Source organism: Abramis brama, assembly GCF_963993115.1.
Source record: "Abramis brama genome assembly, chromosome: 22".
Lineage (NCBI taxonomy): Eukaryota > Metazoa > Chordata > Actinopteri > Cypriniformes > Leuciscidae > Abramis > Abramis brama.
The window spans coordinates 22,197,373-22,224,381 of NC_139984.1; the positions used below are offsets into that span (position 1 = coordinate 22,197,373).

Here is a 27,009-nt window from a genome sequence, read left to right on the forward strand (position 1 = left end):
AACAATTATCACAGTAATATTAATACAGAGATCATTTAATAGCCTAACTGAGACGCAAGATAACACCAGTTGCGTTTGTAAGAAACAAGGGAGAGCGAGTCTGCGGTGTGATACGAGAGACATGAAAATAATGCCAGTACGTAAGTGGTAAATGAACAAATATTTCACTTATTAAAAGAACTAAGTAATTATGTTGAATTATTGTTTACTAAAAGTTTATCAAGTGAAAGAAATTACATTGTCCATTTTATTACACAGCATATAGTATATCAACATACTGCACATATTTTAAATGAATGTGGCTTTTGTGTACATAGTGTAACTATTGATTAAAACCGATTTCGAGGGAGGACACGAGTTCTCATGACACTGGTATCAGTTACCCAGATAATCAGACTGATACGCAGCAATATATGGCCGACCGTGAGAATTAGGACATTTTAGACCGATGAATGCTGCGACGGACCAATTAGAATGAAGTATTCCAGAGAGCCACGTTATAAATAAACAATCTATATAGATCTAAACACACCTAAATAATCATATAATACAAAAACATTACAGAAACTGTACTTAAGATACTACATTATGGCAATTTCTAAACTGTCAGGCACTTGGAAGCGACTGGGATAGTTAGTGAACAACTTGAGAATTAACCAATTTTTTTTTTTTTTTTGCTATATAAAACGTATTATTGTTCCACATTTCCTCCTGAGAGGAAACACACAGCTGAGAGAGTTCTAAGACAGTGGCTTGTTTTTAACTGGCATGACCAACACAGTCTTAGATGTAATCATTCCCCGCATGTGATTCCAATGGCACTTTGCTTGTCAACGGAAAAGATGCATGGGTCCACTTGACTGTTGTGTTGTAAATCCCAGTCCGAGTGAAAATGCCGCTTAAATGTGTAGCTGTATTTCAAATTGTGATTACATCTGCTGTGATTAATGGACTACCAATTGTAATAGTGTAGTATGGAAAATCACTGACACGTGCAGTTGGTACCTGCATCCGTTGTGCATTACGGCCCCTCACAGTTAATGATGAAGAGGTGAACTTCTGGAGGGATCTCTGCTGTTCTTTAGGATAGCTGCAGTCACTTTTTTCCCCATCATCTCCATTTATGGTGAAAGACGAGATGATGTTCTAAGAGCCTCGGTTGTTTGGATTTGTTGGGTTGGTACCGAGGTTATGCTGGTCGCTGTCTGTGATGCTGTAGACGTAGTCTTTAGTGGCACGGAAGGAGTAAACTCCTTGTTGGAATCAACAGGAGCTTCTGGCTCACCTGTAATCCCCTCAGGAGCATGTGTTGTGAAATTGGCTTCTTTTGGTTCATCATGCATCAAATGTGATTTTAATATCTCTGAAATACATTTGTATCAATTCAATTGAGGATTCAAACGGTCTAACCTGAACATAAAAAGAAGTGACTAAGGAACTTTTTGAACCGACACTAACCTGAACATGGTGAGGTGTTTTCCATGGTCCAGTGCATTTTGCGATTTGTCTCTTTAAAGGTGAGAACCGCGTCTATCTTGTAGAAATTTTGCTGAAGTGTCTCACCTTCCTGACCACTGCACTCCTAAAAAAAATACATAAAAAAATTACAGTACCGTCCCAATTACAAATGATTAAAAAAAAAAATAATCAAATAAATTAAATTAAAATGTAGAGATCCTTGTTTCAAAGCTTCAAAACTCTTTTTTAATGTATTTTAAAATGTTATTTATTCTTGTGATGGCAAAGCTGCATTTTCAGCATCATTACTCCAGTCTTCAGTGTCACATGATCCTTCAGAAATCATTATAATATGCTCATTTGCTGCTCAATAAACATTTCTTATGATTATCAGAGTTGAAAACTGGTGTTTTGCTTAATATGAAAATCATTTAATTAAGTTTAAAAGAACACAATTTATTTGAAATAGAAAACTTTTGTGACATTTAAGATATTTTAATATACAGTACTTTATTGATCAATTTAATGTAACATTGCTGAAAAGAGGTATTCCTTTCTTTAAAAAAAAAAACTTTAATGGTAGTGTATATATGTATAAAGTTATTCACTACTGACCTTTTTCTGTTGAATGTGGGATGTGGGGATGACAAGCTGCACAAAGTCACTCGTCTCTGACCAGGTGAATGTGTCAGTCTGTTTCACAATCACACTGCTAACTGACAGGGTCTCATTTTGATATCCACCTCTCTTGGTCAAGCCCATGCGCCGTTTATAGACATGCAGCACCGTGTCCTCAGATGGCAACTGGTTCACTGAAAGAAACATGCAGAATGACTGTTCAAATATGACAGAAATATTGCAAAATAAAGAAGTTAAATGCTAAGATATGACCATAGCAAACCATTTGGGCAGGTCCCCTCCATGCTGTAGGCATAATGGCCACTGACCAGTTTGAGAGGTAAGAAATGTCCTTCAGATTTGAAAACCTAAAAGATTAGAATACTTTTAATGCAAACAATCCTGCTGTTGAATTGTTTGAAGCACACAGTGGATTAAATAAGAGGTTTATAGTCAATTCTTTAGCCAGTTTGGCTACTTTTGACCAGTGGTTGAAATGCTGAAAATCACACTATATTTATGAATGAACTTTGCATAGCATTTTTGCTATTACGTGGATAATAGACATTTTGAACTTTGGAATTTAGTCCCCCTTGAAATTCACTCCCACTTTCATTTCCAGCCCTGCTTTTGACTCAACTAAAGCACAAAGGATCAAAATAAGCATTCAAGTACCAAAAATATGCCATTCACTTACAAACCACTAGGCGGCACACTTTAGTAAATAACTAGTTCAAGCAAGGTCGGAAAGTTACAAGGGCTGGGGGCAACAACAAAAAAAAGCAAACGAAAGTGAGTTTTTGGAATGCCTGATCAGCATATTAGAATGATTTCTGAAGAATCATGTGACACTGAAGACTGCAGTAATGATGCTGAATATTCAGCTTTGCATCACAGGAATAAATTACATTTAAAAAAATATTCAAATAGAAAATAGTTATTTTAAACTGTAATAATATTTTAAGTTTTTACTGTATTTTGATCAAATAAATGCAGACATGTGAGCATAAAAGACTTCTTTCAACAAAAAACATGTGCATGGTAGTGTATATTTTCCCTAATGTTTTATTGTAGGCCTAGTTATACATATTATGACATAAAATTGATAATACAGAATTTATTTAAATTTACAGGTAACAGCCTAATCAAATTTTATTTGAATGAATTGATTACATTTAACCATTTGTCGAAAACAGACACATTAGACACAGTATCAATTTATATTAGAATATGCACTCGTCTCACTAAGATTTTTTAAAAATCAACTTTTGAAGGGTATACGAATATTGTTACTTGAAGGAAAAAATATTTACAATAAATTGTATTCAAAAAATATTGCTTCATTACTAAGCTATTACAAGTTTTCACAGCCACAATCTGACAGCACAGTCTTACCTGCACAGGACTTAAGACGGTACCCCTCCTCCCTTGAACTGTTATGTTTGGTTTGTGCATTTCAACATTTACTTGAATAAGACTGGAATCCTCCAAAGCCACCACCAGACTCCCTCTCAAGGCCAGAGACCAGTCGAGCTGAGTGGAAAAATCACATCAGAAATATTTCACATTAGATCCGTTCATCTCTTTGTGACATCACATATTAACATTTATTATAAATTACCTCATTATTCCAGTTATCCACAGGGATCTCTCTGGTAACCTTGAACACAAAAAAAAGAGCTTTGAAAAAATGAAGAGAGAGAGAGAGAGAGAGATCAAGAGAGGAAATTGAATTTTCTTACCTGAATGAAGTCTGAATCACACTGGATGTATTCTCTGTTAGGAGGCGCTAACACCGCTGGACACTTCATCATAAACTTTTGAGTCCTGCCTCCAAAACGACTTACTCTCTTCAGCAGGTTCAGCACAATCACATAACTGCCATGCTAAAATATCACCACCAAATGTTATTCTGTGATGCAGTGATAAAAAAGGGACAGATTTTTATCTGCAACACAATATGTTTTAGTGACAAACAGGGACATTTTCTGACCTCTAACTGGACAAAACATCCACTATACATGACTCTGAAGATATAGTTCTTGTCTAGATCTCGGTGTAGGGCAAAACCACATGAAGACAGCTGATGGTTTAGATATTCCATGGACACCAGACCCACTGGAAAGAGCAAGAGATTTATAAAACTAGTACACAGAACATATTTTGAAATACATTTAGAGAAAATGCAATTGACATTTTTCATTAATTGTTTGTATTGCTGTTTCAAATGGTGGTCATACTCACACCTTACACTGTCTGTGTTACTGTGTGACATGGAACTCTTAAAGTAACTTTATATCATAATGTATAAAAAGTAGTACATTTATGAAAAGTCTATAATATTTCTAAAGTTTTAGTTAACATAAGTTTATATATATATATATATATATATATATATATATATATATATATATATATATATATATATATATAATTATTATTACTATTATTATTATTATATATTAATATATTTTTACATTTTATACTATTAGATTAGATTAACTTAATTTATCCCCCAAGTGAGAAATTCACATTTCATTATATTATTTTTTTCATTATTGCATTATATATATTTGAGTGTCCTATCCAACATCAAGTATAAATGACAAAATAATTATATCAAAGTGTAAAATATGTAATGTGGATACCATAATGTTTTTTCCCAGAAAAACCTTTATATTACAGGTGAAAAATTGTTCATTAATGATCAGTTTAACTTCTTCTCTTATGTTAAAGGGATAGTTCACCCAAAAATTTTAATTCTGTCATAATTTACTCACCCTCATGTTGTTCCAAACCTGTATGAGTTTCTTTCTTCTGTTGAACACAAATGAAGATATTTGGTAACCAGGGAGTTGACGGCACCCATTGACTTCCATAGTATTTTTTTCCTACTATGGAAGTCAGTGGGTGCCGTCAACTGTTCAGTTACCAAATATCTTCTTTTGTGTTCAACAGAAGAAATACATTTATACAGGTTTGGAACAACTTGAGGGTGAGTTAAGTTATGACAAAAGGTTCATTTTTGGGTGAACTATCCCTTTAAATTCAGTAATATATCTCACCTTGAATCCTTAATATTCCAGAAAGCCAAAGCCTCAATCCCTCAATTCTCATTCTATGGATCCAAAGTTCCATGTACTCAGAGAAACATTCCACATCACCCTCTAGGAAAATGAAAATCAGTCATTTCTACTTAATTGTTTTACTTGTGCAAAGACTATAACATACTACGAATAATTACCTGTCATGCTTGCCGATGGACTGCCTACCCAGTCTCTCTTCTGAAGTCGCAAAACATTTCCCCATGTGGGCAAAATGAAGAGTCTGTGTGAAGCAAAAAGGCATCAATAACAATTTTAGTAATATTACAGAAGAAAATACTTCAAGCATAAGCATACAGTTACTTACACTGTAATAAGTAAAACCCTTGTGAGCATCAGCGACATGGTTCATTGTGTGTTGGTTCATGAGGACAGAGTATTTTATACTGCTTACAAGTCAGCTGTGTTTGGCTTTTTAGGTTACAAGTGAGTGAGAGCAAGGAAGGCTGATCCATTTCATCATAAAATTATACAACATGCACAAGAGTGAGAGAAGCAATGGAAGGAGGGAAACCTGCACCTGCACAGCAATAAAAATCTTTCTTCCTTCCTTTCATTCACATTATGTCTAACATGAGGCTTTATATTTTCCAAATAAAATGTCTTGGCCACTTCATGAGTTAACAGTTGTTATTAAGAACTTTGCAAGATTGGGGCGCAGTAATCACTGAGTAGCCTAATTGTGATTTTGCTATAAAATTGCATGTTTGTCTGTAAACTGAATATTGATTATATCATTGTTGGCAATATAGCATAAATATGGTCCTGTCATTCTTAGCCATTACAGAACTATAAAAAACAACTGTAGCTCCTAAAGACACCCATGAGAAGGCTGGCTGACCAAACCATCACACATCCCTCAAGTGAAAGTACACATTGTGTGAGGAATCCTGTCCACTATGTGATAGCTTTACAATACAGACAAAATAATCACACATTATAATAACATTATAAATACAACATACATATATATGTCCCTAAACACATTGGTTGCACAATGTCCTGTTAATATTACAGGCCTTTGTCTTTAAATCTATTGTTTTACAGTGCTTTTGTCTGTTCTAGGTCTGATGTAACTAACCTGTAAGATAAGAAATGAGAAGCTTTCAACATTACAGTGGATTCTTGCATATTTGACATTATTTCTGTCATTTTAAATGGAAATTACAACCCTACCGGCCCATCATAATCATAAACAGACAAGACAGAATCACACCGTCTGACACAGTATATCACAAATTATGTTATGCGTTAAAAAAGTTAACATCTTACATTTACAAACCCCCTCCATGTGCTGTGATGAGACGGCCCAAACTGATGATGTCATTCCTTCAGTGACGCATCTTGGGTGGCCATTTTATCAGTTTTGGGGGTCTGAACAGCAACTGGATGCATTGGTCCACTCGTTTTCTTTATTTTTATTACTTTAAATCGCTTGTTTTAATCGCAATCTGCAGATAAGCACGTACAGTCGATGAGTAGGTATTTGCAAAGCGTTGAAGTAGGCGGAAACAGGGTGCGGCGCGCCATTCATTTCTAACGTGCGCGCGGTTAGCAAATAGCTTAGCTTAGCTAATGGCACCCCGCATTCATTGACTACAGTCGCACGCAAACAATAGACATAACACTTGTTGCCAACAAATTTGTGGTTGTGTTTACTTTTTGAAGTCTTTCCGGTTTACTAGTTTCGGTTTCAGCTCGGTTAACTTAGTTGCCTTATAGCTGAATTATTGATCTGGTTGGAAGCTCTTAGCCTAGCTCTAATCATGACTGAGTGTTATATTCGCGTCGCGGAGGATGAGAACGAGGAGCCGATGGAGATCCCGTCCGAGGAGGACGGCACCGTGCTGCTCTCAACCGTTGCCGCGCAGTTTCCCGGTGCTTGCGGCCTTAGATACCGCAGCCCCGTGTCTCAGTGCATGAGAGGGGTCCGACTAGTGGAGGGGATTCTTCATGCACCCGAATCAGACTGGGGCAATCTCGTGTACGTGGTTAATTATCCAAAAGGTATGATCAGATCTTGTTAATATTGTGCTTATTTGATTGCAAGGACATCATTCATCGAGTCATCCATTGCATATCCCTGTCTTAATGCATTTTGATGTGCATGTTAATTCAATCTATTTGATTTTCATTAAACTAATGCACTTTTCAGATAACAAGAGGAAGATGGATGAAATGGATGCTGCATCGGCTGTGAAGATCAAGAGAGGTGTGCAGAAGACATCAGATTTGATTGTGCTTGGGTTGCCGTGGAAAACAACAGAGCAAGACCTGAAAGATTACTTCGGCACTTTTGGAGAGGTGATCATGGTGCAGGTTAGTATGAGCAAACCTGAAAGGATAGTTCACCCTAAACAAACAAGCAAACTTAAATTTACTCACCGTCACGTCGTTCCAAATCTTTATGATGGGTTTTCATCTGTGGAGCAGAAAGTAGAAGTTGGAGGATGGTGACTGCCAAGTTTTTAGGCTGTTTTACAAAAACACAAATAGGCAACACTACTTGTGCACAATATTGTCAATATAGTCCATTTCAACTGCTGAGGATCACAAGTGAGGAAGTTAAGAGCCATAGTTACCATTCACTTTCATTGTATGGAAAAAGCTGCTCAGAATTTGACAATAAATAACTCCTTGGAGTTCCATGAAAGGAAGAGAGTCATACAGGTTTTGAAAGACATGAGTGAGCAATTAATGACAAAATTGGGTTCACTCTTACTCAAATGTAGTCATGTATCACACATTCTGTATTGTTAGCTGTGACACTGAGCATTACCTTTTCCCTCAGGTGAAGAGGGATACAAAAACTGGAAATTCCAAAGGATTTGGCTTTGTGAGATTTACAGAATACGAAACACAAGTAAAAGCCATGTCCCAACGGCATATGATCGATGGAAGATGGTGCGACTGCAAACTCCCCAACTCAAAGGTATGTCTACAACACATAAGTCACGTAATACCACACATAGTTCAAATTATTTGTGTTTAGAAGTATTAAGCTGTTTCAGATTTAAATTTGAACATACACATTTCATCTTTCAAATGTATTGTGATGCCCTTGTCGTTCTGAACACTGCATGAATGTTCCCTGTTTTCTATTAAATGATTTAGTATTTCCTGGAACAGGCTGGTCCTGATGAGCCTATGAGAAGCAGGAAAGTGTTTGTGGGCCGCTGCACAGAGGACATGACAACCGATGAGCTTAGACAGTTTTTTATGCAGTATGGCGAAGTCACAGACGTGTTCATCCCCAAACCTTTCCGAGCTTTTGCCTTCGTCACCTTTGCAGATGATCAGGTCAGTCTCTTATCCGTTTCAGTCGCGATTTTGGCTTGCTCTCGTTCTCCGCTCATTTTAACGGATTCTCCCCCCCCTCCAGGTTGCCCAGTCTCTGTGCGGTGAGGACCTGATCATCAAAGGAACCAGTGTGCACATCTCCAACGCTGAGCCTAAGCACAATAATAGTAGGCAAATGATGGATCGTGGGCGATTCGGGGGGTTTGGGGGGCAGGGCTTTGGCAGTAGTCGCAGTCCAAACAGCAATGTGAATTTTGGGGCCCTTAGCCTGAATCCAGCCATGATGGCAGCTGCTCAGGCAGCCCTGCAGAGTAGCTGGGGCATGATGGGAATGCTGGCCAATCAGCAGAATCAGACAGCCGCCTCCGGCACCACTCCTAGCGGGCAGAACAGTGCTAGTAGAGATCAGAATCAGAGTTACAACCCAAGCAGCAACTACAACACTGGCAGCTCAGCTAGTCTCGGGTGGGGGGCGGGTACGAATACAGGCACGGGCAGTGGGTTCAACTCCGGCTTTGGATCTAGCATGGAGACAAAGTCAAGCTGGGGAATGTAGAGGGATTTGAATTCAGTCATGAAGTATCCTAATATCTAGGTTGTATGGTAAGTATTTTGAGAGAAGAAAGTTTAGTCAGATATTACGTCCCTTACATATTTGCCTTTGATTTTGTAAAACTCTGAATGTTCTTCGTATACATATGATGATTGCTCTTTAAGATGCATTTAGTGGTTGGAATTGTTAGGAGTGAAATGAACACTATGAGATTTTTTTCCCTTATGGATAAAATGTCTTTTATTTTCAGTAAGCCCACATATCTGAGCATCCAGTACATTTAAATATGCTCCATGTGGAAAGCAATTTGAGTTGTTATCTGCAGTTTTTTTTTCCCTCAACGTTTTTTATGGTCAAGCCTTCATAAATCTCTTCTACAGTTCATCACCTCTTTTCCAATTTCCCGGGAAGAAGCCCCTCGTTGGCCGCAATGTTCGAGAGATCTCAGTATCAGTTCCCTTCTTCCCATGTGTAAATGCTTTGCCATCAAAGAGCACAGCTTCACTCTGCATATACTGTGTTAGACGGTGGGTGTTGTCTTTTTTTCCCCCTTTTCATGGATGAAATCTGTCCGCTTTTTTGAGAGCTGAGAGTGAAATGGTGATGGATTGTTGGTGCGCCACGAGTGAGAGACTGAATGAGCGAACGCACTGAGAGAGAGAGAACTTGAACGCAAGTGTGCGATGCCGAAAAGGGACGTGATGGCTGTGAGAAGAACCTGTGTGAGCGAGTGTGAACAGAGGCAGCGAGTGTTTTTTTTTTTTCTGTAGGACCATCAGAAGGACATTCATTTACATTCTTCCGTCCCTCTTGTTCTGTCTACCTTCCTCCCTTTCTTATACTGCAATCATATTTAAAAAAAAAAAAAATAACCCCAAAAAAAGCTATATGTAGTGGAATGTTTAAGTGATCTACTAAGTATGTGTTCTTGCTTAATTTGATGTGAATGCTGTGTATGGTGTGTGTTCTATCTCGCTGTTACTGAACTCATATGTGTGAGCGTGATGTGATGCTGTCTGTGGGCGGGGCTTTGGGAGTGGGCGGTGAATGAGGGTGAGCGTGAGCTCTGAGTGGCTTAACTGGGGTGATGTATTGATGATGAAAGCGAAGAATGCTTCAAGAAGAGGTTTCTTTTGTTATGTGTTTTGAATGCTTTTTATATGTTTTGTGAATCTAAGGGAACTCAAATAAAAAAAAGAATAATTTGACTAGTTATTTTGATAGTGGCTTATTTGTTTGAAGACATTAATTGAATTGCAAACACTTATTTAATTCGCATGTATAGGAACGTTGGACTCGGCGGGCCCAGGTTTACCTCAGAACCCTGAGTGAAGTCTATAATGGGAGATCTGAAGACTGAAGTTCACACAGTCCATCTGTGGAGACTGCTGCTGTATGCCTTTAACCTGAAAAGGGACTACGTCACTTCACTGTAACCATATTTCCCTGGAATCCTTGTTGAAATTTCAATGGACAATTCCCAATTGGCTGGAGTGCATGACTAAAGACAGTACAAGGCGATCTAAAAGCAGAGTTAAACCAATGCGTTCAAGGATCAGTCCCATCACAAATGACTTGACATCCATGCTTGTGTATTTCCAGCGCTTGTCCGCAAGGCGTCAATGCAGTCATTGATCTTGAGTCCTTCTGTTTGATTGCTTTCACGTGATCTGTCCCACTGTAAATATATTTTACTTAGTTGAAAAGGCCTATTTTCCATACAGTGACCTGTTGTGGTTGAACAGATAGGATTTTGTGAATGAGGTTTGTGTTATCAATGACTTGAAACACTGGCAGGATTTCCATTTTTTCAAAATACATAATAAACATACACAGAGGAATTGTATCTGTTTTTATTTTTTTACCTGATTGTAAATTGTAAACATTCCATGTAAGTTTTGAAGTGTAAAACTACTCCTTTAATTTAATCTACTGTTTTAGTACATTGCAAACATACTATTGTAGTTTTGCTGTTTGTGGATACATCACAGTGAGAAAAATTGCAGGTAGCCTAGTTTCTCCTCAAAGTGAATAACTGCTGAATATATATATATATATATATATATATATATATATATAAAAACAATGCATTTGCTTACTAAATTTTAATTCATGATTTAAAAAAAAAAACACTAAAGAAAGTGTCCTAATTGGTTTGACAGCTAATATTGCGGCCATGTTTTTAAAGCTGCAATGTAAAAATCTCTGCGTCAAACGACTTAAAATCTTCAGTTAACATGTATTTTTTAAGTTATAAAGTTGAAAACAAGCCATTTTTGATGGGACTACTGTCCTAGGCGGATGATCATAGTCATGCAGCCTACAGGTGAGTCCTGTTTTGGCCTTTGTTTACTACTATTTTAAGTGTCTTTCTATTTTTAAACTGAGGCAACGATATTTTTGAATAATCGAGTGTTAATGCTGTCGATTGAACTTAACCTGTCCTGTCTAATATCACAGTTTGCTTTTATCTATATGTATAAAAATACCACATACCTGCCAGATGATGTCTTTGTCAGACAGGTTTTAATCGTGACTGGGTTACCAGATCAGTTGGCCACATCTCCTTACAAGAAGTTTCCTCAAGTTTACATTAGGTGGTGCCAAAACTACACTTGATTTTCGTAAGCTAAGCTATAATGGCGTAGCATAACAATGCTAGTCATGATTTTGAAGGTGTTTTAAAGTTATAGGATTGACATGACGAGATGTGTAGAACTTTTATTACACGTTTCTTTGGAAGTATAAAGTGTACATGCAAAAGACTACTGTATTATTTGAAGATTGCTGTTAATTCAAACAAGCTGTTTCACACTGTAAATGTCTTCAGGCATAAAATACAATACAGGAACAGCAAGCCAAGGGATACATATTGATTTAAATACAATGTATGATTATATTGGCAAACTGTAAAGGCAGGACTGTAGATTTCAACAGACGTATCATCAGTGTCTGTTCTGTTTTCGGGATCATGCTTATGTTCCCACAGCCCTATGTTCCCACAAATGGCCTACCCCTGACCCCACCCCTAAACCTACCCGTAACTGGGGTTTAGACAATGTTCCCACAAATGGCCTACCCCACCCCTAAACCTACCTGTAACTGGGGTTTAGACAAATCGTAAAAAAAAAAAAATTCTTAGAAATGAGGGAACATAGGGCCGTGGGAACATAGGGCTGTGGGAACATAGGGCTGACCCCCTGTTTTCCAGTTTTAACATGAGGAGAAGGTCTTCCAGAAGAAGAGCTTGCATGGAGATTTATCTTTAGGGATTGGCAGTTCAACAACAGAATTCTCTCCCAGAGTGCCATTCAGAAAATCAGGGTCAAGATCAGCTAGTTCTTTACTAGTGAGGTTCAGCTCTGCCATATCTGTCATCATCATCTTCAACAAGTCCTTTTGGTCTTTGGTAAGTATCTAGAAAATAAGAGACATTTCTGAGGGCTTGAGTATTAGACCACTGCTATATTGATTTTTACAGCATTAACAGTATTAAAACACTGCAGTACAGTTATTTTTAGCTTATGATATAGATCTTAGGAAATACTAACAAATATGACCACATTAATTTGATTTACACCCCAAAATCACCACAAATGAATAGGGTAAAATTGTAACTAATAGCTACCATCCTTATTTCTCCAGATGATTAATCACAGTATATTTAAAGAGAATTGTTTCGTATTACAAGTTTTCTGAAATGTTGTTTAAATACGCAAATGAGGCATTATCTAATTAAATATGCACGGATTTGCATTAAATTATCATTGGATGACAGGATCAGAATTCGTTTCATTTTCTTGACATATTAGAGTTAAATGTTTTTACAGAGAGGATTTCAGATATCTCTTTTATCACTCCATGAATCAGAAAATACTGTCAGCAGCCAAAAAAAAAAGAAAGAAAAAAAAATCAAAATGTTTATATAAATCAGGTGAATGAAATATGAACAAACCTAGAAAGTTTGTAGTTTGCTTGAGAAAAAAAAAAAGGGCCTTTAAAAATATGCATTGTAATTGAAATCTACGATACAAATGCAACAATAGTTCTGCCTGAAGTGTCTTGCTTAAAATTAGAGACTCACCTCATTGGTTTGTGATAGTTTGTCTGGTACAGGTAACGCCTCACCATTCCAGACCACAAGGACCAGAGGAAACAGGCTCAGCAGCATCCGCATAATGAACATGCTTCTCTCATCCGCTCCACGATTGTCCCATCCAGCTCCCATTGCCATGTTTTACAAAGGTACCCTCAAGATACTGATACAGTACAGGATAGGAAAGCCATTAGGAAATAACTTAATTTAGTCTAAATTAGGTTATTGTTAATTTAGAGGGCAAATTAGCATGTTTTAAGTAAACTAATTACTGGACTATTTTGTTTACATTTTATTTATTTACATAATTCCTGCATGATATACAATCCGCACATGCTCTAAAAGGCACCCTGAAGTCACCTTAACACAACCGTAATCATGCATAAAGATGAATCATGCTTGATTATATACATACATCAGCTCTTAAAGGAAGTGTTGATCTTTGGTATTTGTCAGTTCAAACTGCAGCATCTCGTGTTTGTGTCGGACTTAATGCGTAGTCTGACTCCTCCCCACTGCTGCTGATGCATAATTAATCAGCAGACGGGTCAAAAGATGGTGTCCACTTCCTGTCCCGGCTCTCCATGTGCTGAATCACCTCATTCACCATGATGAGTCAGCATAATTTGCCTGCGATTTATTCGTTCTGCCGTTTTTGTAGCATTTTAAACAATACATTAAATGTTGCACATTTCTCCAGTGCTTTGTAGAGTAGAGCTATATTACAAGCTTTCTCAAATAGCTGGACCATTGGAAAAACTTCACATAGGAGTGATGTCATTGGTCACACATATCTGATAGGAGCTGCTCTGTTCAGCTCTCAAATCTTTAAACAGGGTGGAGATGAATTAAGAACAAAGGTGTAGCAAATCTTATTTTTACAGCCTTTATAATCCCATGTATTAATCTTTCTTTGCTTCAACAATAAACATATCTTACATATCAGAAAGCATATCAGAAATATTTGTGCTACATAACTGTTAGATTTCACAAGAGCCAGACAATCTGTAATTGTGTACTTACAACCAGTATAATATGCTGTGATGTAAATCTGAACAGTTTCAGTGTTGTTGTTATTATTATTATGAACAAAAACAAAATGAAAACATTTTTTTTTTAAATATAACTAAAAAATGTGAAACCTTTACAACCTGCCTGCAGTAAACATGAAAAGCAATAACACTAGACTGTGCTGAGAAATTTAACAGTGTTAAATGCTTTTAAATGATAACAGTTAGTGCATTAACTTTGACAGCCCTAAAATACTGGATTTTTTTTTAATATGGTCTAAGTATCTTGGCTTTAATGTTAAATGTCATATTTAGTAGACAAGAAAAATATGAGATAAAATACGATGTGAGACCATTTTACACTGTGGAATTTATAAATATTAAATATTTGATTTCACTTTTTTAACTTTAGTTATTGTGTAATGTTGCTGTTTGAGCATAAACAACATCTGCAAAGTTACAATGCTCAAAGTTCAAAGCAAAGGGAGATATTTGCTTTTAAAGACATCGCTTTTTAAGGACTACAACAAACGGCTGGTAGGGACTACACGACATTCCTCCCGAGTTAGTGACATCACTAACCCTAAAATTTACATAAACCCTGCCCCCGGAACACGATTTATAGATTATCAAGACAGAATATGCTAATCAATGACTAGAAGATAACTACACATAAGCTACATAAATTCATACATAACCATTCAGAAATGTCCTGTTGCTTCTACATGTTGTCACTTCTTCTTGAGTCTCTCCATCATTGTCTGAATCTGGTTTGAACATAAAAGGCTAAAAGTTTTTTTAAATTTTCAGTGCATGTCTGTGTGAGGTAAAAGGACACAAGCTGTTGAAGCTCCGCCCTCTGTGCCGGGAGCAGCAGCTCATTTGCATTTAAAGTAACAGGCACAAAACTGTGTTTTTGCTCACCCTCAAAAAGTGACAATTTTAACAGGCTATATAAAAATATCTGTGGGGTATTTTGAGCTAAAACTTCACATACACACTCTGGGGACATCAAAGACTTGTTTTACATCTTGTGAAAAGGGCATTATACCACCCCTTTAATTTCAACTGTCTGATAGCAGGTAAAAACATTGTAGGTTGTGTCTATTATATGTGGGCTGTTATCATAATCACTTCAGCTGAGCCCATTACTAACGTAAACAAGCTTATTACTGCAAAAGAAATTCCTGCCCTCTCCTGGTGACGAATTGAAAGTACATACAAATAAACAAGTTACAAATCTAGTATTTACTGTCACAAATAGCAATAGTAAATCTTGTTTGCAGGAGACAGCATGTGAGTGAAGAAGAAGACAAAAGCTAATTAAAAAGGGATTGAAATCTTTATTTAGCCTAATGCAGTGCAATAGTTACCCATAATCCAGGGTTAACGCTGTGAACTCTGGGGGGGAAGCATGACTGGTCTACAGCAGGAAGAATCTCAGAAACGACACACTGACTCAAATGTTGTGTTTGCGACAGTGGACATTAAAACTACAAGAGAAAAGCTTACAAATAGTGTATTCACTGATTTAATATAAATAGAAATGTGTATTTGAACTCTACTGTGGGCTGAACGTCAGCTCTTAAGGAGGAATGTGATCAGCTGCTCTGGTCCTTCATCAAGAGGAGATGATGTTCTTTGCTGTTTAACCTATCACGACTCGTCATTTTAGGCGTTATAGGATGATGAGGACACTTTCCCTCCGTGGCCAGTCCAGTTAGTGTGGATGAACTTCCCAGGGTTTGATAGCAGCTCATACGTATGCGCACCGAAGTAGTCTCTCTGTGCCTGAATAGTGACACAATGTTGGAGGTGATATTAGCTCATCCAATGATAAATACAGAGAGAGAACAAATGCTTAAGCATTAAAATAAAAAAAGAGAGACTCAGAAAGATTCAGAGTTTAATGCAAGATCACAGAAAATAAATACTTTTTTACTTATTTAAAAATCAAACAAAAAAAGAAAAATTATTAACCCCACCATATGAATACCAAGGGCTTCAAATGGCTATTACCATAAATGTCCATGAGTTATCCCTGTGATCTCCCATATGGTTGTTTGTGTTGGAGAGAGGTTTACCTGCAGCAGGTTTGCTGGGAGCATGTTGTGCCTGTAACCGTCGTAGAAGGACAGGGCTGTGGTGAAACACGGCATTGGGATCCCCTGCTGCACACCTGTACTTACTACCCTACGCCATGAGTCCTGCAAAACACAGCCCACGTTTACATACTAAAAACACATTCTACATGGTTGAAGTACCAGCTAGTCTTAAGATTTCTACACAAGAAATTTGTTCTTTGTAGATTTTTAAGACCATATTTAACATGTACGTTACATTCTGAGTATGTATGCTGTTATGCTGCCAAATAATAGTTGGAATATTGTAGCTGTAGCTCAAACAAATCAATTAGCACCAAACCCTGACAAGTTCAAGAGCAGCATTTTATTAAAACTACGCTAAACTACAGGATTACGTTTGATTTGCTTTTACACTTTCGCTGACTGCATACATTTTAAATATTTTAAACTCATAAGTTTTAAAATTATATTGAAAAATTTGATTTTCAAAATAATTGCAGGATCTGCTATCTAGTTTCCTAATGTTTGCTATACTTTAAATTTACTGATAAAATTCCATGCTGCATTGAAACCCTGGTAAACACACACACACACACACACACACACACACACACACACACACACACACACACACACACACACGGTTTGTATTTGGCTTTCATTTAGTAATAGCATGCAGTATTAAAATGAATATACTGTATGATTATAGCACGCATGTGCCCGTATGAATAAATTAATGAAATAATTTGTCAGTCCAGGTGGAGTAAAAGTGTCAGATCCATTTGGACTGTGTTCATGGTGTATATATTTGGAGGGCACTAAGTGGACATTAGTTTTTCATATATCCATTAATGTAAGCAGTCTGGCTAATTTAATGTCACTGATTTCTCTTCTATGCCTTTAGCGGCACTATTACAGGAAGTGGAGTAATTTGTGGTCACTTCCTGTACCTGACAGTCCTGCACAGCCTTACTGAAGAAGTTATCCAGCAGCAAACTCTGCAGCTCTGAGTTCCGGTCAAACGCTTCCTTGATCTTTCCCAAGAAAACACTGCCAATGTAAGATTCAGAACCGTTATTCATAGCTAATCTACAGTTAAGATATTGTAAAATCAAACAGTTTCCTCATTTCTGTGCATGTGGGATTTTGTACATGAAACATTATCACCACTTCCTAGTATTTACAGAGTTGCAACATTCAACGGTTGAAGAAAAGATGAAGTTTAATATGATTACATCGTTGAGTTTTTCAGCAGACACTGCCTTTCTTAATAGGCAATCTGAATATAGCATATAATCTTATTAATGTTTTGTTTTTTAATCATAGTGAGCAAAGCCTGCTCACCTGCGGATGATGCAACCGCCTCTCCACATCAGGGCAATGGCACCATAGTTAAGAGACCAGCCAAACTCTACAGCAGCCTGTCGGAGCAGCATGAAGCCTTGAGCGTACGAAATGATCTTTGAGGCGTACAAAGCCTGAAAAAGAAACAACAATAAATACCCAGCAAATTAAAACAACCCTCCACTAAAAACACATTATAAGAACTATAATTACAAGAACAACAAAAAAATCTACACAGTGCTAAACATCAACTTATTTACATTTAAAAAACGAATATAAATAATCTATATTTTAATCTATCCCACCTTTCTAATATCTTCCAGAAACTGTGTCTTGTTTCCAGTGAACTTGACACCCTGGGGGCCGGAGAGGCTCTTACTGGCCAGAACCCTCTCATCCTTCAGAGAGGACAGACATCTGGCAAAGACAGCTTCCCCTGTGAGTGAAAGACACATTCAAACAATCAGCTCCAGTGACACACTGCATCTCTGCTCACATCATTCAGTTACAATCACCATTAGACCATGTCAGAGACCACATGAGGAAACTTAGCAATACATACATAGTATATCCATATACACAGAATTATCTCTCTATTATTATTACTGTGTCTATCGATAAAATGTATCAAAAACCAACTATTTAAAAAAATGTTATAATCTTATTATTATGAATAAAATACAATTATATAAATTATGTTCAAAAGTTTGGGGTCAGTAAGATTTTTTTATGTTTTTGGAAAAAATCTCTTTGATCTCTTTATTTGATAAAAAATACAATATAACAGTGATATTGTTAAATATTACAATTTAAAATAACTTTCTGTTTTAATATTGTGTTCTTGTCATGACAAAGCTTAATTTTCAGCATCATTAATCTTCAGGGTCACATGATCCTTCTGAAATCATTCTAATATGCTGATTTGCTGCTCAAGAAATATAACAAATACTTATGTATATATATTTGTGTTGAGGCAGGATCTTTTTCATTACTCGGTTACAATAATGTGAATGCAAAAAAAAAGTTAAAGGTCTTAAAAACGTTTTTATTTTTATGCTTTATATTTTTATTTTCAATATGCAAACTCCATATATTTATATAAAAAAAAAAAAAAAAGGGCATTTCTTTGTCAGAAATTTTCTATATGGAGCAGGTATAATAAGCCATTATTCAGCATGCCTTCAGGAATCACCAATACCACATCTACAAATACAAAAGACTGGAAGCAGCATGACTTTGCATTATATATCACCCAACCCAAGGCCAACAAGTGTGGGAAGAGGTGAGTGGAGGAAAAAAAAAATCAAGTGGAAAACAGCCAGTCATGGTGAACTCAGCACTGGAATGCAGCCTATTGAGACAAAAACCCTTCTCTACAAGCATACAAATCATATCTACTCTCTCACGCTTTAGTGCTGCACAAACAGCCTTTTGTTGGCCACACACACATCCATTTAACTGACACTAAATATACAAGCCCATGTCCTGATCTTACAAATACATGTCAAGTCAGGTCAAGTTTATTTAAATAGTATATTACTTTTCAAAACAGCTTTATAAAAACATAATGCATCAATGTTGACAAGTATTGTTCAACTGTTATTGCTCAATCCTAAAGTAACATCATGTTTCAAATTTTCAAACCATCAATCCACCACAGATCTCCATGATAAGAAAAAATGTCTGCTGGTCCAGGGCAATATTTCAAATTTTTAAATGGATTTTTAATGGTTTAGGATACTTTTTAGGAATGCATTTTTATATCTGCTGGAAATACATATATTTTTAAATATTACGTTTATTATTAAGAATGCATTTTTATATATGCTAATACATATACATATATATATATATATATATATATATATATATATATATATATATATATATATATATGTATGTATGTATGTATGTATATGTATATGTATTAGCATATAAAAATGCATTCTTAATAATATATATATATATAAAAAAAAACTTCTTTTTTTTTCATTAAATGTTACATTTACTTTTTAAAGGCGCTATAGAAAACATTATTACTGATCTAAACCTGCTAACCTTTGTGTAAAGCTGCTTTGAAACAATGTGCACTATGAAATGTGCTACTATATAAATAAATGAGACTTGACTTGACTATTACAAATCATTCCTGCTAATTCAAAATATATTCACATGCTTGATAACCAAATGATTAAGTTTGTAAGGCGTAAAAATGTATGGAAAAGAAATATTTATGAATGTTACATTTTCAGTGGCAATGCACACTGGCACACTTATTATTGAGCCCTACACCAAAAGCCACAGCACAGGAGAGAACAGAAAATCCCACTTATGTCACATCAGCTGATGAGGTGAACAGCAAAGCTGCTTATAGAGACACTTCATTCATCATGTTCTTATAAGGCCAAGACTCTCTCCCTCTGTAGGTAAATAACAGCAGCACACCCATACCTGTGGAAATTACGCAAGAGTTCATCTTACCGATTAATGTGACAGGTGTGCCGTATTCCAAAGCTGAGATGGCCGTCCATTTCCCTGTGCCTTTCTGCCCGGCGCTGTCTCTGATTTTGGGCAGCAGGTGAGTGCCATCTGCATCCTTAAATTTCAGGATGTTGGCAGTGATTTCAATGAGGAAAGAGTCAAGCTCTGTCTTATTCCACTGATCGAAGGCCTGATGGGCAAACCAGACACAAAACAATGTAATCTCAAGAGGAAGTAGAAAATAACAGCCTTGTAGAAGGAACAGGGTGAGGTGTATTTCAAAATACAAGCGAAACAAGGAAGGGGGAAATAGAAAAACGACAATAGAGAGGGGAATTAAATTACAACATCAGGGACTGTTCTTCTACATTACAAAAAGTGTAGTAATTAAAGGAGGTTGATGACTAGCCTGAGCCATTTCGTCATGGTCCATGCACAGCACATCCTTCATCAGATGATAAGCCTCACAGATCAGCTGCATATCACCGTATTCAATACCATTATGGACCATCTTAACAAAATGTCCCGCTCCTTCATCTCCAACCTACAGGAATATCAGAAGACAGAGAATTTGGAAAAAGTGCATTCACAGCTTATATAAATGCATGCACATCAACTGATAACTAACACTCACCCAGTCGCAGCACGGCTCTCCTGTGCCCACCTTGGCGGCAATGCTCTGAAAAATCTCTTTTATGTGTGGCCTGAAGGAATCAAAGAAAAATTAGATTACATAAATGTCAACCAGTGCATATACAATACTATTATGTATTTTTTGTATGTTTTATAGTTTGTATTAGGTAGGTTTTTTTATTTAAGAAATTATTTTATTCAGCAAGGATGCATTAAATTGACCAAGTATTATTAGTGCATTTAATTGATGCATTAAATTGTAACAATATTTCACAATATTACTGTTTTTATTGTATTTTTTGTCAGCATAATTCCCCAAACCGCATGCTTGTCCTCACCAGGCATCCTTATGTCCTCCAGGCATCAGTGAGGGTCCATATCGCGCCCCTTCTTCTCCCCCACTCACTCCACTACCCACAAACAGAAGATTCTTCTCCTTCAAGCTCTTACAACGTCTCTGTATGTGAGGAGCATGAACATTTCGATCAAATACTGCATCACCTCATATAATCACAAACTCTAATCGGTCTCGTTTTGGATCGACAGACTCACCGTAGTATCTCTATACTCTGAATTTCCACCATCAATAATGATGTCACCAGGTTCAAGAAGAGGAACCTACAATATAAAGACAAAAGTGGGTTACTTGATCACTTTGGCAGGGTGACAAAGCAAACTAGGACTGTCGATTCATGGTGACATTTACCAGTTTATCGATGAAGTCATCGACAGCCTGTCCTGCCTTGACGAGGAGGATGATGCGACGAGGTTTTTTGAGTTTAGACACCATGTCTTCAAGGGACTCGGCACCGATCACCTTAGTGCCTTTGGCTTCATTGTTTAAAAAGTCATGGACCTTGGAGACGGTCCTGTTGAACGCACAGACCTGAGGAACGACAATAGTTATAATAACACCTTAAACACGGTGTGAACCATAGGTTATGCAAGAAAACTGAGAAATGTAACTGCACTGGTGACTTACCACAAATCCATGGTCATTCATGTTCAGGACCAGATTCTGACCCATCACAGCCAGACCAATGAGAGCAATATCTGCTCTATGGAATCAATAATATAGGGATTATGAGAAGAAGAAAAAACAATAATATTTGATTACAGACTGCAAACTTCTTTAAATTAGTGATTATGACAAATGTCAATCTGGTTGGATGACCATAGAAGATTTCAACATTAGGTCTGTGTCTGAAAAAGTGCTTAATAGTAAGTAGATAGATTAGTATGGATCGAATGAATGCTGGAAACTTACACAAATCACATTATATCATATATAATTGTAATATAAACAGGCTAAGGTGCTACAGAAATTCAATATCATATTACTAATTGTTTTAAACGCAAAATTCATACTTACTGAGCCATGGTTGAAGGTTGGTTCTGTTTTAAAATGACAATTTCGATCTGGGATTTCACGACTGCAGCTCGGTCTCTGATGAACTTCCTCATTCAGAAGCACTACACCAACTCCCAATGAACACGCCTGACAGATGACAGTGGCCGTGGCGTCATCCGCATGTCCATCTGTGATTGGCGGAGGCTCTCTGAGCAGAGATTAGAGGCTGTTCATTGGCTGTCTGGTTCTGTCGACCCTCCTCCCCGTCTGTGTCAAACGAAGCTGACAAGCTGTACGTGTACTACGAACCTTTTTTTTTTACAGTCTATGGTACGATCAATTGGCATGAAAGTAAATGGAGAAATATATTATCTGTGATGAACTCTGAGGCTGCCGTTTAACTTGCCCTACAAAAGTTGCATCACTATAGTGATGTGTGTAACGTGTATCAAATAAATTTCATCAAATTGATTAATTATTAAGTGGATTACTACACTTAAAGATAACGACTTCTGAATTGCGAAACTTTAAATGCGTTTAATTGGTTTAAAAGTTGAATTGTGAAAATACTGCATATTAAACCTCTAAATGAAATAATTGTTCCTTTTTAAGGTTAGTAATGACTAATATGCCAATAGCTATAATGAGTCACATTTTTGAGAAGCTTGTAGATAAACTTTATTAAATAGCTAAGATGTTTCGGTTATTTATTATTAATAAATAAAACAGTTAAATAGGCGTTTTTCTTCTTCCTTTTATAAAAATTGCCATATTAAAAATGTTCCAATGTTACTTTATTTATGCAAATAAATGCATGATTTTGCATTTTATGCATGATACAATCAGACGTGTCAAAAAATTTTTGTTTTGTTTTGCTCAACTCCTGGGTTAGTATTTGTATCTAATAATAATTTTGTCAATTATTGAATAAAACAAGCTTTTTTGCATCTTAAAGGAATAGTTCACCCAAAAATGAAAATTCTGTCATCAGTTACTCACTTTCATGTTGTTCCAAACCCGTAAGACATTCGTTCATCTTCGGAACACAAATGAAGATATTTTTAATGAAATCTTGAGTGATTTCTGTCCCTCCATTGACAGCTATGCAACTACCAGTTCAAAAAGTTCATAATCGTAAAACTATTACAAATTGAGTGGTTTAGTCAACATATTCTGAAGAGACACAATCGTTTTAAATGATGAACAGATTTAATTTAGGATTTTATTCACATATAAACATTCATCAATTCACAGTTGTGGTAAATGGAAGGTCAAGCATGTTTGCTTGATGTGCGAGAACCAATGAGGTTCATTCTCGTGTTACGCAGCACTTTTGAGCTTCCACAAGAACCAATGAGGTTTGTTCTTGCATGTCAAGCAGGTTCGGTTGAGCTTCTGTTTATGTTTGCTGATCGATGTTTATGTGTGAATAAAAGCCTAAATTCAATCTGTTCATAAAGTGATCAAGTCTCTTCAGAAAATTTGGACTAAACTGCTCAATTCATATGGATTATTTTTATGATCTCTTTATGAACTTTATGAAGCGGGAAAGTTTCAGTTGCTCTCAGATCTCATTAAAAATATCTTCATTTGAGTAGAAATCTAGTGTTAAATATTGTGAAACATGCGAAATGTTACTTTAACTAAATAATGGCCTTTGAAACTAAGACACTACAAAAATTAAATATTTAATGCAAAATATTAATGCTAAGTATTGTGAATAGACACAAAACAAGATCCATTCTTCGTCTAATGCACTGGTTGTAATTTTATTTTTCTATCTCATTCACTAAACAGGTCAATGGTGCAAGATTACCATACACAGAATTAAGATATATGCATTACACGTCTAGGCTATACAGCGAATGGATTATAATTATTACAAATACAGAAGACATATTTACATTTTAATCCAAGTTCCATACAACATTAAATATTTACAAAATAAGTATGAAAATGAAGCCAATCTGACAAATAATGTACAGTGTTAATGAAAATGGCTGAACTGTTTTCTGTCGTTTCATCACAATGAGAGGGAATGATGCTCATCTGATAAGGGTGATACAGTAAAGCCAGGGTTGCTTCAAAGGCAGCATGGGAAAAATGCATGAGTGGAAAACAGAGGTCAATGCATCAGGAAAAGTCAAACATAATGTTATATTTCTAGAAAATATATTCCCTGATGTTAGAAATGAAAATGAACAGGCCTCGTCACAACTCTGCCCTCTGTATCTAAACTAAATGTGAAAAAGTGCCCTTATAACATGGTCAAATTCCTATTTCAAGAACTAAGAAGCACAGCAACATGTCAGTCCCTAATTAAGATATTTTTCTTCTTTCATCAGATAATTCATGCATTTTCTTGTGAAACTCATACATTCAAAGTCCACTTCAATGAGTAAAACACCACAACCTAAAATCATTTGGTTTCCATTTGAGAAAACAACAACATAGTTCAAGCTTTATTTGTTCTGTTGTTAGTTGTATAAACACATTATGTGCAAAGAGCTGCAAACTAATATATACATTGCAAAACAATAAATACAGTTAATGAAATTCATTATGAATATCAACATTAGTCAACCAAGCCACTCAACAAAGATGGTAAAAAAAAAAAAGAACATCAAAAACCTTTGCCCTGGCAAATATTATGTAACTCATGTAATTATATAAAAGCTATCCTTCAGTGCTCATTATGCACTATGTGCCAGATCTGAATATTCAATTTCAATATTTCCACAGATGCCGTAACAATCCGACAGCTCAGATAAGGCCTACGGGCTGGCTGACCCAAGGACTTGACTTTCCGAGCAGTTTTCATGCGTTTCCCGTGAAAATATGAGCAGCAAGAATATTGACTTCCTAAGGAATGACAGTGATCAGTCTTCCTGTGACAATAATTCCTGCTGGTTGTCTGACCAGAGGACTGTTGTGTCGCCTGAAACTTCCATCAAACTGAATCACTGGTAACTTCAGCACTTGTGCTTTGACTGCAAGTCTTCAAACATACAGAGCAAAGATTTTCGAAACAAAAACAATAAAGCAGAACACATACCATCCCTTTTCTCTCACTGCAACTGCACACTGCACTGCAGTGAACTGCATAAATGGCCCAATTTCTACTGACAGTGATGAAACTGTTCTAGTGTCAAACTTGGTCTGTTTCACTGTAAGTAAATGAGAACAGCTGAATAAAAATGAGGAAAAGTGCCTTTCTTGCCTTTCATTGTATAATGTAAAACACTGATCACATGTTAATAAAAAATAAGTTAAGATAATCAGTAGAGATACATGGTAAATGTTCAATAATATTAAAAAGTGATGCTTAATTCTCAAGAAGAAAAAAGACTGGTTTAATGATCCTGCTGACTTGAGATTTCTCTAGAAACAGCGAAAAATAATTGAATCCATCATCTGGAAACCGTAACCAATTAAATCAGTACCTCACTCAACCGTTTGGTCTTTAGAAGAGGCAAAACCGTCAGATCTTTCATGCTAAAACAGCCCTGAAAATGGTGTTTTAGTAATACAGTAAGGAGAGAAACCCATGAATAGCGTTATGCACAGTAATCCTGAACGTTATGTACAAATGGATTCATTCGGTCAGGTGTTCTGTGTCTAAGGTAATTCTTTTGCACCATTTTTTTAGCCTAATCTACTGAGGAAATCGTTTAAACCGAGCAGAATACTCCTGTAGGCTACCGATATGTGAGATGTCATCTTTCCTTGGTATTATATGTCTTATGATTACATACTGTACTTTATTAATGGTATGTTTTACGTCCTTGACGTGTGGAATTAAATGTCAAGCAAATACATTACAACAGGCTGGGCGAGTAAACGGCTGTATGTACATGGTCAACATCTCGACTATCACGGCTTGCTTTGATTCGGCAAAATCCAATAAGCCAATACTGCAATAACATTCAGTTTAGGGGTCCATTTTTGTCTCGTTTTGAAAATTAAGCGTCTTCAAGAAGTGCGTTGGTCCATCTAAAAATCTTTTTTTCAGCAATATCTGGAGCGAAGCTATTTGTTTTTGTTTTGTATATCTTCTATCAGAGAAAGTTGATCATTAAATATGGAATATTTTATATTATAATACATTATAATATTCTATTTTATTATTGTTTTTTTAAGCAAAGCCAACTTTCTCCTGAGGGTTGTGGCTTTGCCACATGGGTAAGATTTTCCTGGCAGACAACACTGTAAGAATGATCTTCACAGACAAGAGTAGCTCAAGTGAAAGCAGAACCTGCCCTGAAGATTCGTGCACACACAAATAGACTATTACAACATGCTACTTGAAGGAGGTTCAGTTATGACAAAGAACAAAAACTGAAGACAGAATTAATCCAATCAATAACACAATAGAGAGGGGGGAGGAGAGGGAGTTGGTGTTCAGGAACTCAAAGTTCATTTGCTGGAGAGGAGAACAGAGCCACAGGTCTACATACAAGAGGAAACCGTCAAGAACCACAAAGATTTAGAAGTGTTAACACACTTGGTACGCTGTAAAGGTAGACAGAGAGAAAAGAGCACTATCTCTGCATGTATGCGCGCTCGTTCAGTTCTTCATCAGGCCGGACCGTCTCCTCGCCAGCTTTGACCTGTAGGAGAACATGGAAAGAGTCAGGTGGACGACTAAGTACAGGTTCAAGCGAGGTCTAAAACGTTTTGAGCTTGTCCACTTTCGACCACATTTCTAGAGGTAGTCGAAAACGCATTAGACCGGATTGATTTCATGTGGTCGAATATGCTCAAATAAACACCAAAGGACCACCTACTCTCCTTCTCCTGACCTAATGCGTAAACATTATGGGAAGCGCGCTAGCCAGACAGGACATAAAGAAGACCCAAGTTTGGCTTCACACCATTCCTGATTTCACAGCGTTTGGCCTGGCCTTGCTGCTTTCAGAGCAGAAACAAAAGCTTTTTTTTGCCATCATCTACGGTCACATTCATATAAATTGCGTG

General features: G+C 36.6%; 5 protein-coding genes across 18 annotated transcripts in view; 1 reads left to right on the forward strand and 4 right to left on the reverse strand.

The window, feature by feature from the left end:
- Positions 1 to 676: 676 nt before the first annotated feature.
- ciroz (ciliated left-right organizer protein containing ZP-N domains) lies at positions 677 to 8,118 on the reverse strand. 2 transcript variants are annotated; one of them, XM_084099381.1, is made up of 11 exons: positions 7,566 to 8,118; positions 5,321 to 5,403; positions 5,142 to 5,243; positions 4,070 to 4,194; positions 3,819 to 3,962; positions 3,698 to 3,736; positions 3,472 to 3,609; positions 2,360 to 2,444; positions 2,074 to 2,270; positions 1,459 to 1,582; positions 677 to 1,363 (listed from the first exon to the last, which is right to left on the reverse strand). In XM_084099381.1, the coding sequence occupies exons 2-11, from the start codon at positions 5,325 to 5,327 to the stop codon at positions 1,122 to 1,124; spliced, it is 1,203 nt and encodes a 400-aa protein (XP_083955507.1). In that variant the 5' UTR covers positions 5,328 to 5,403; positions 7,566 to 8,118; the 3' UTR covers positions 677 to 1,121. The 2 variants fall into 2 exon arrangements, with proteins under 2 accessions (XP_083955507.1, XP_083955506.1); XM_084099380.1 differs by lacking the exon at positions 7,566 to 8,118 and adding an exon at positions 6,453 to 6,567.
- Positions 6,527 to 10,879, forward strand: tardbpa (TAR DNA binding protein a). Of its 5 annotated transcripts, none has more exons than XR_014604160.1 (7): positions 6,527 to 7,187; positions 7,336 to 7,499; positions 7,972 to 8,112; positions 8,310 to 8,480; positions 8,563 to 8,647; positions 9,414 to 9,560; positions 10,319 to 10,879. XR_014604160.1 is itself a non-coding variant. In XM_084099379.1 (6 exons), exons 1-6 carry the CDS (start codon positions 6,947 to 6,949, stop codon positions 9,506 to 9,508), a joined length of 912 nt encoding a protein of 303 aa, XP_083955505.1. In that variant the 5' UTR covers positions 6,534 to 6,946; the 3' UTR covers positions 9,509 to 10,241. The 5 variants fall into 5 exon arrangements, 3 of the variants coding, with proteins under 3 accessions (XP_083955505.1, XP_083955503.1, XP_083955504.1); XR_014604161.1 differs by having other exon boundaries at positions 6,534 to 7,187; positions 8,295 to 8,480; XM_084099379.1 differs by lacking the exon at positions 10,319 to 10,879 and having other exon boundaries at positions 6,534 to 7,187; positions 8,295 to 8,480; positions 9,414 to 10,241.
- An 860-nt stretch (positions 10,880 to 11,739) lies between these two features.
- sst6.2 (somatostatin 6.2) lies at positions 11,740 to 13,648 on the reverse strand. Its single transcript, XM_084099385.1, has 3 exons — positions 13,545 to 13,648; positions 13,118 to 13,292; positions 11,740 to 12,450 (listed from the first exon to the last, which is right to left on the reverse strand). The coding sequence occupies exons 2-3, from the start codon at positions 13,265 to 13,267 to the stop codon at positions 12,247 to 12,249; spliced, it is 354 nt and encodes a 117-aa protein (XP_083955511.1). The 5' UTR covers positions 13,268 to 13,292; positions 13,545 to 13,648; the 3' UTR covers positions 11,740 to 12,246.
- A 1,814-nt stretch (positions 13,649 to 15,462) lies between these two features.
- pgd (phosphogluconate dehydrogenase) lies at positions 15,463 to 22,171 on the reverse strand. Its single transcript, XM_084099277.1, has 13 exons — positions 22,054 to 22,171; positions 21,664 to 21,739; positions 21,388 to 21,567; positions 21,234 to 21,299; positions 21,020 to 21,138; positions 20,683 to 20,752; positions 20,458 to 20,592; positions 20,049 to 20,238; positions 17,873 to 18,003; positions 17,568 to 17,701; positions 17,174 to 17,273; positions 16,224 to 16,346; positions 15,463 to 15,930 (listed from the first exon to the last, which is right to left on the reverse strand). Exons 1-13 carry the CDS (start codon positions 22,143 to 22,145, stop codon positions 15,811 to 15,813), a joined length of 1,536 nt encoding a protein of 511 aa, XP_083955403.1. The 5' UTR covers positions 22,146 to 22,171; the 3' UTR covers positions 15,463 to 15,810.
- A 1,602-nt stretch (positions 22,172 to 23,773) lies between these two features.
- Positions 23,774 to 27,009, reverse strand: part of kif1b (kinesin family member 1B) — a 77,948-nt gene continuing 74,712 nt past the window's right edge. For all 9 annotated transcript variants that reach the window (XM_084099604.1, XM_084099602.1, XM_084099600.1 and 6 more), the window contains one exon: positions 23,774 to 26,642. In XM_084099604.1, coding sequence (XP_083955730.1) covers positions 26,600 to 26,642 — 43 coding nt within the window. In that variant the 3' untranslated portion in view covers positions 23,774 to 26,599. The remainder of the gene's footprint in view (positions 26,643 to 27,009) is intronic.

Excerpts from the sequence above, each read along its gene's own strand:
- pgd (XM_084099277.1), bottom strand. The coding sequence starts at position 22,145 with ATGAGGAAGTTCATCAGAGACCGAGCTGCAGTCGTGAAATCCCAGATC. Across the intron at positions 21,300-21,387 it reads ATGACTTCATCGATAAACTG|GTTCCTCTTCTTGAACCTGG; the intron begins GTAAATGTCACC and ends TTTATATTGTAG. Across the intron at positions 17,702-17,872 it reads TTCTGGAAGATATTAGAAAG|GCTTTGTACGCCTCAAAGAT; the intron begins GTGGGATAGATT and ends TTTCTTTTTCAG.
- tardbpa (XM_084099377.1), top strand. The coding sequence starts at position 6,947 with ATGACTGAGTGTTATATTCGCGTCGCGGAGGATGAGAACGAGGAGCCG. Across the intron at positions 7,500-7,971 it reads GAGAGGTGATCATGGTGCAG|GTGAAGAGGGATACAAAAAC; the intron begins GTTAGTATGAGC and ends CTTTTCCCTCAG. Across the intron at positions 8,481-8,562 it reads TCACCTTTGCAGATGATCAG|GTTGCCCAGTCTCTGTGCGG; the intron begins GTCAGTCTCTTA and ends CCCCCCCTCCAG.
- ciroz (XM_084099381.1), bottom strand. Across the intron at positions 2,445-3,471 it reads CCGTCTTAAGTCCTGTGCAG|GTTTTCAAATCTGAAGGACA; the intron begins GTAAGACTGTGC and ends CTAATCTTTTAG. Across the intron at positions 1,583-2,073 it reads CCCACATTCAACAGAAAAAG|GAGTGCAGTGGTCAGGAAGG; the intron begins GTCAGTAGTGAA and ends TATTTTTTTTAG.
- sst6.2 (XM_084099385.1), bottom strand. The coding sequence starts at position 13,267 with ATGGCAATGGGAGCTGGATGGGACAATCGTGGAGCGGATGAGAGAAGC. Across the intron at positions 12,451-13,117 it reads AACTATCACAAACCAATGAG|ATACTTACCAAAGACCAAAA; the intron begins GTGAGTCTCTAA and ends CTTATTTTCTAG.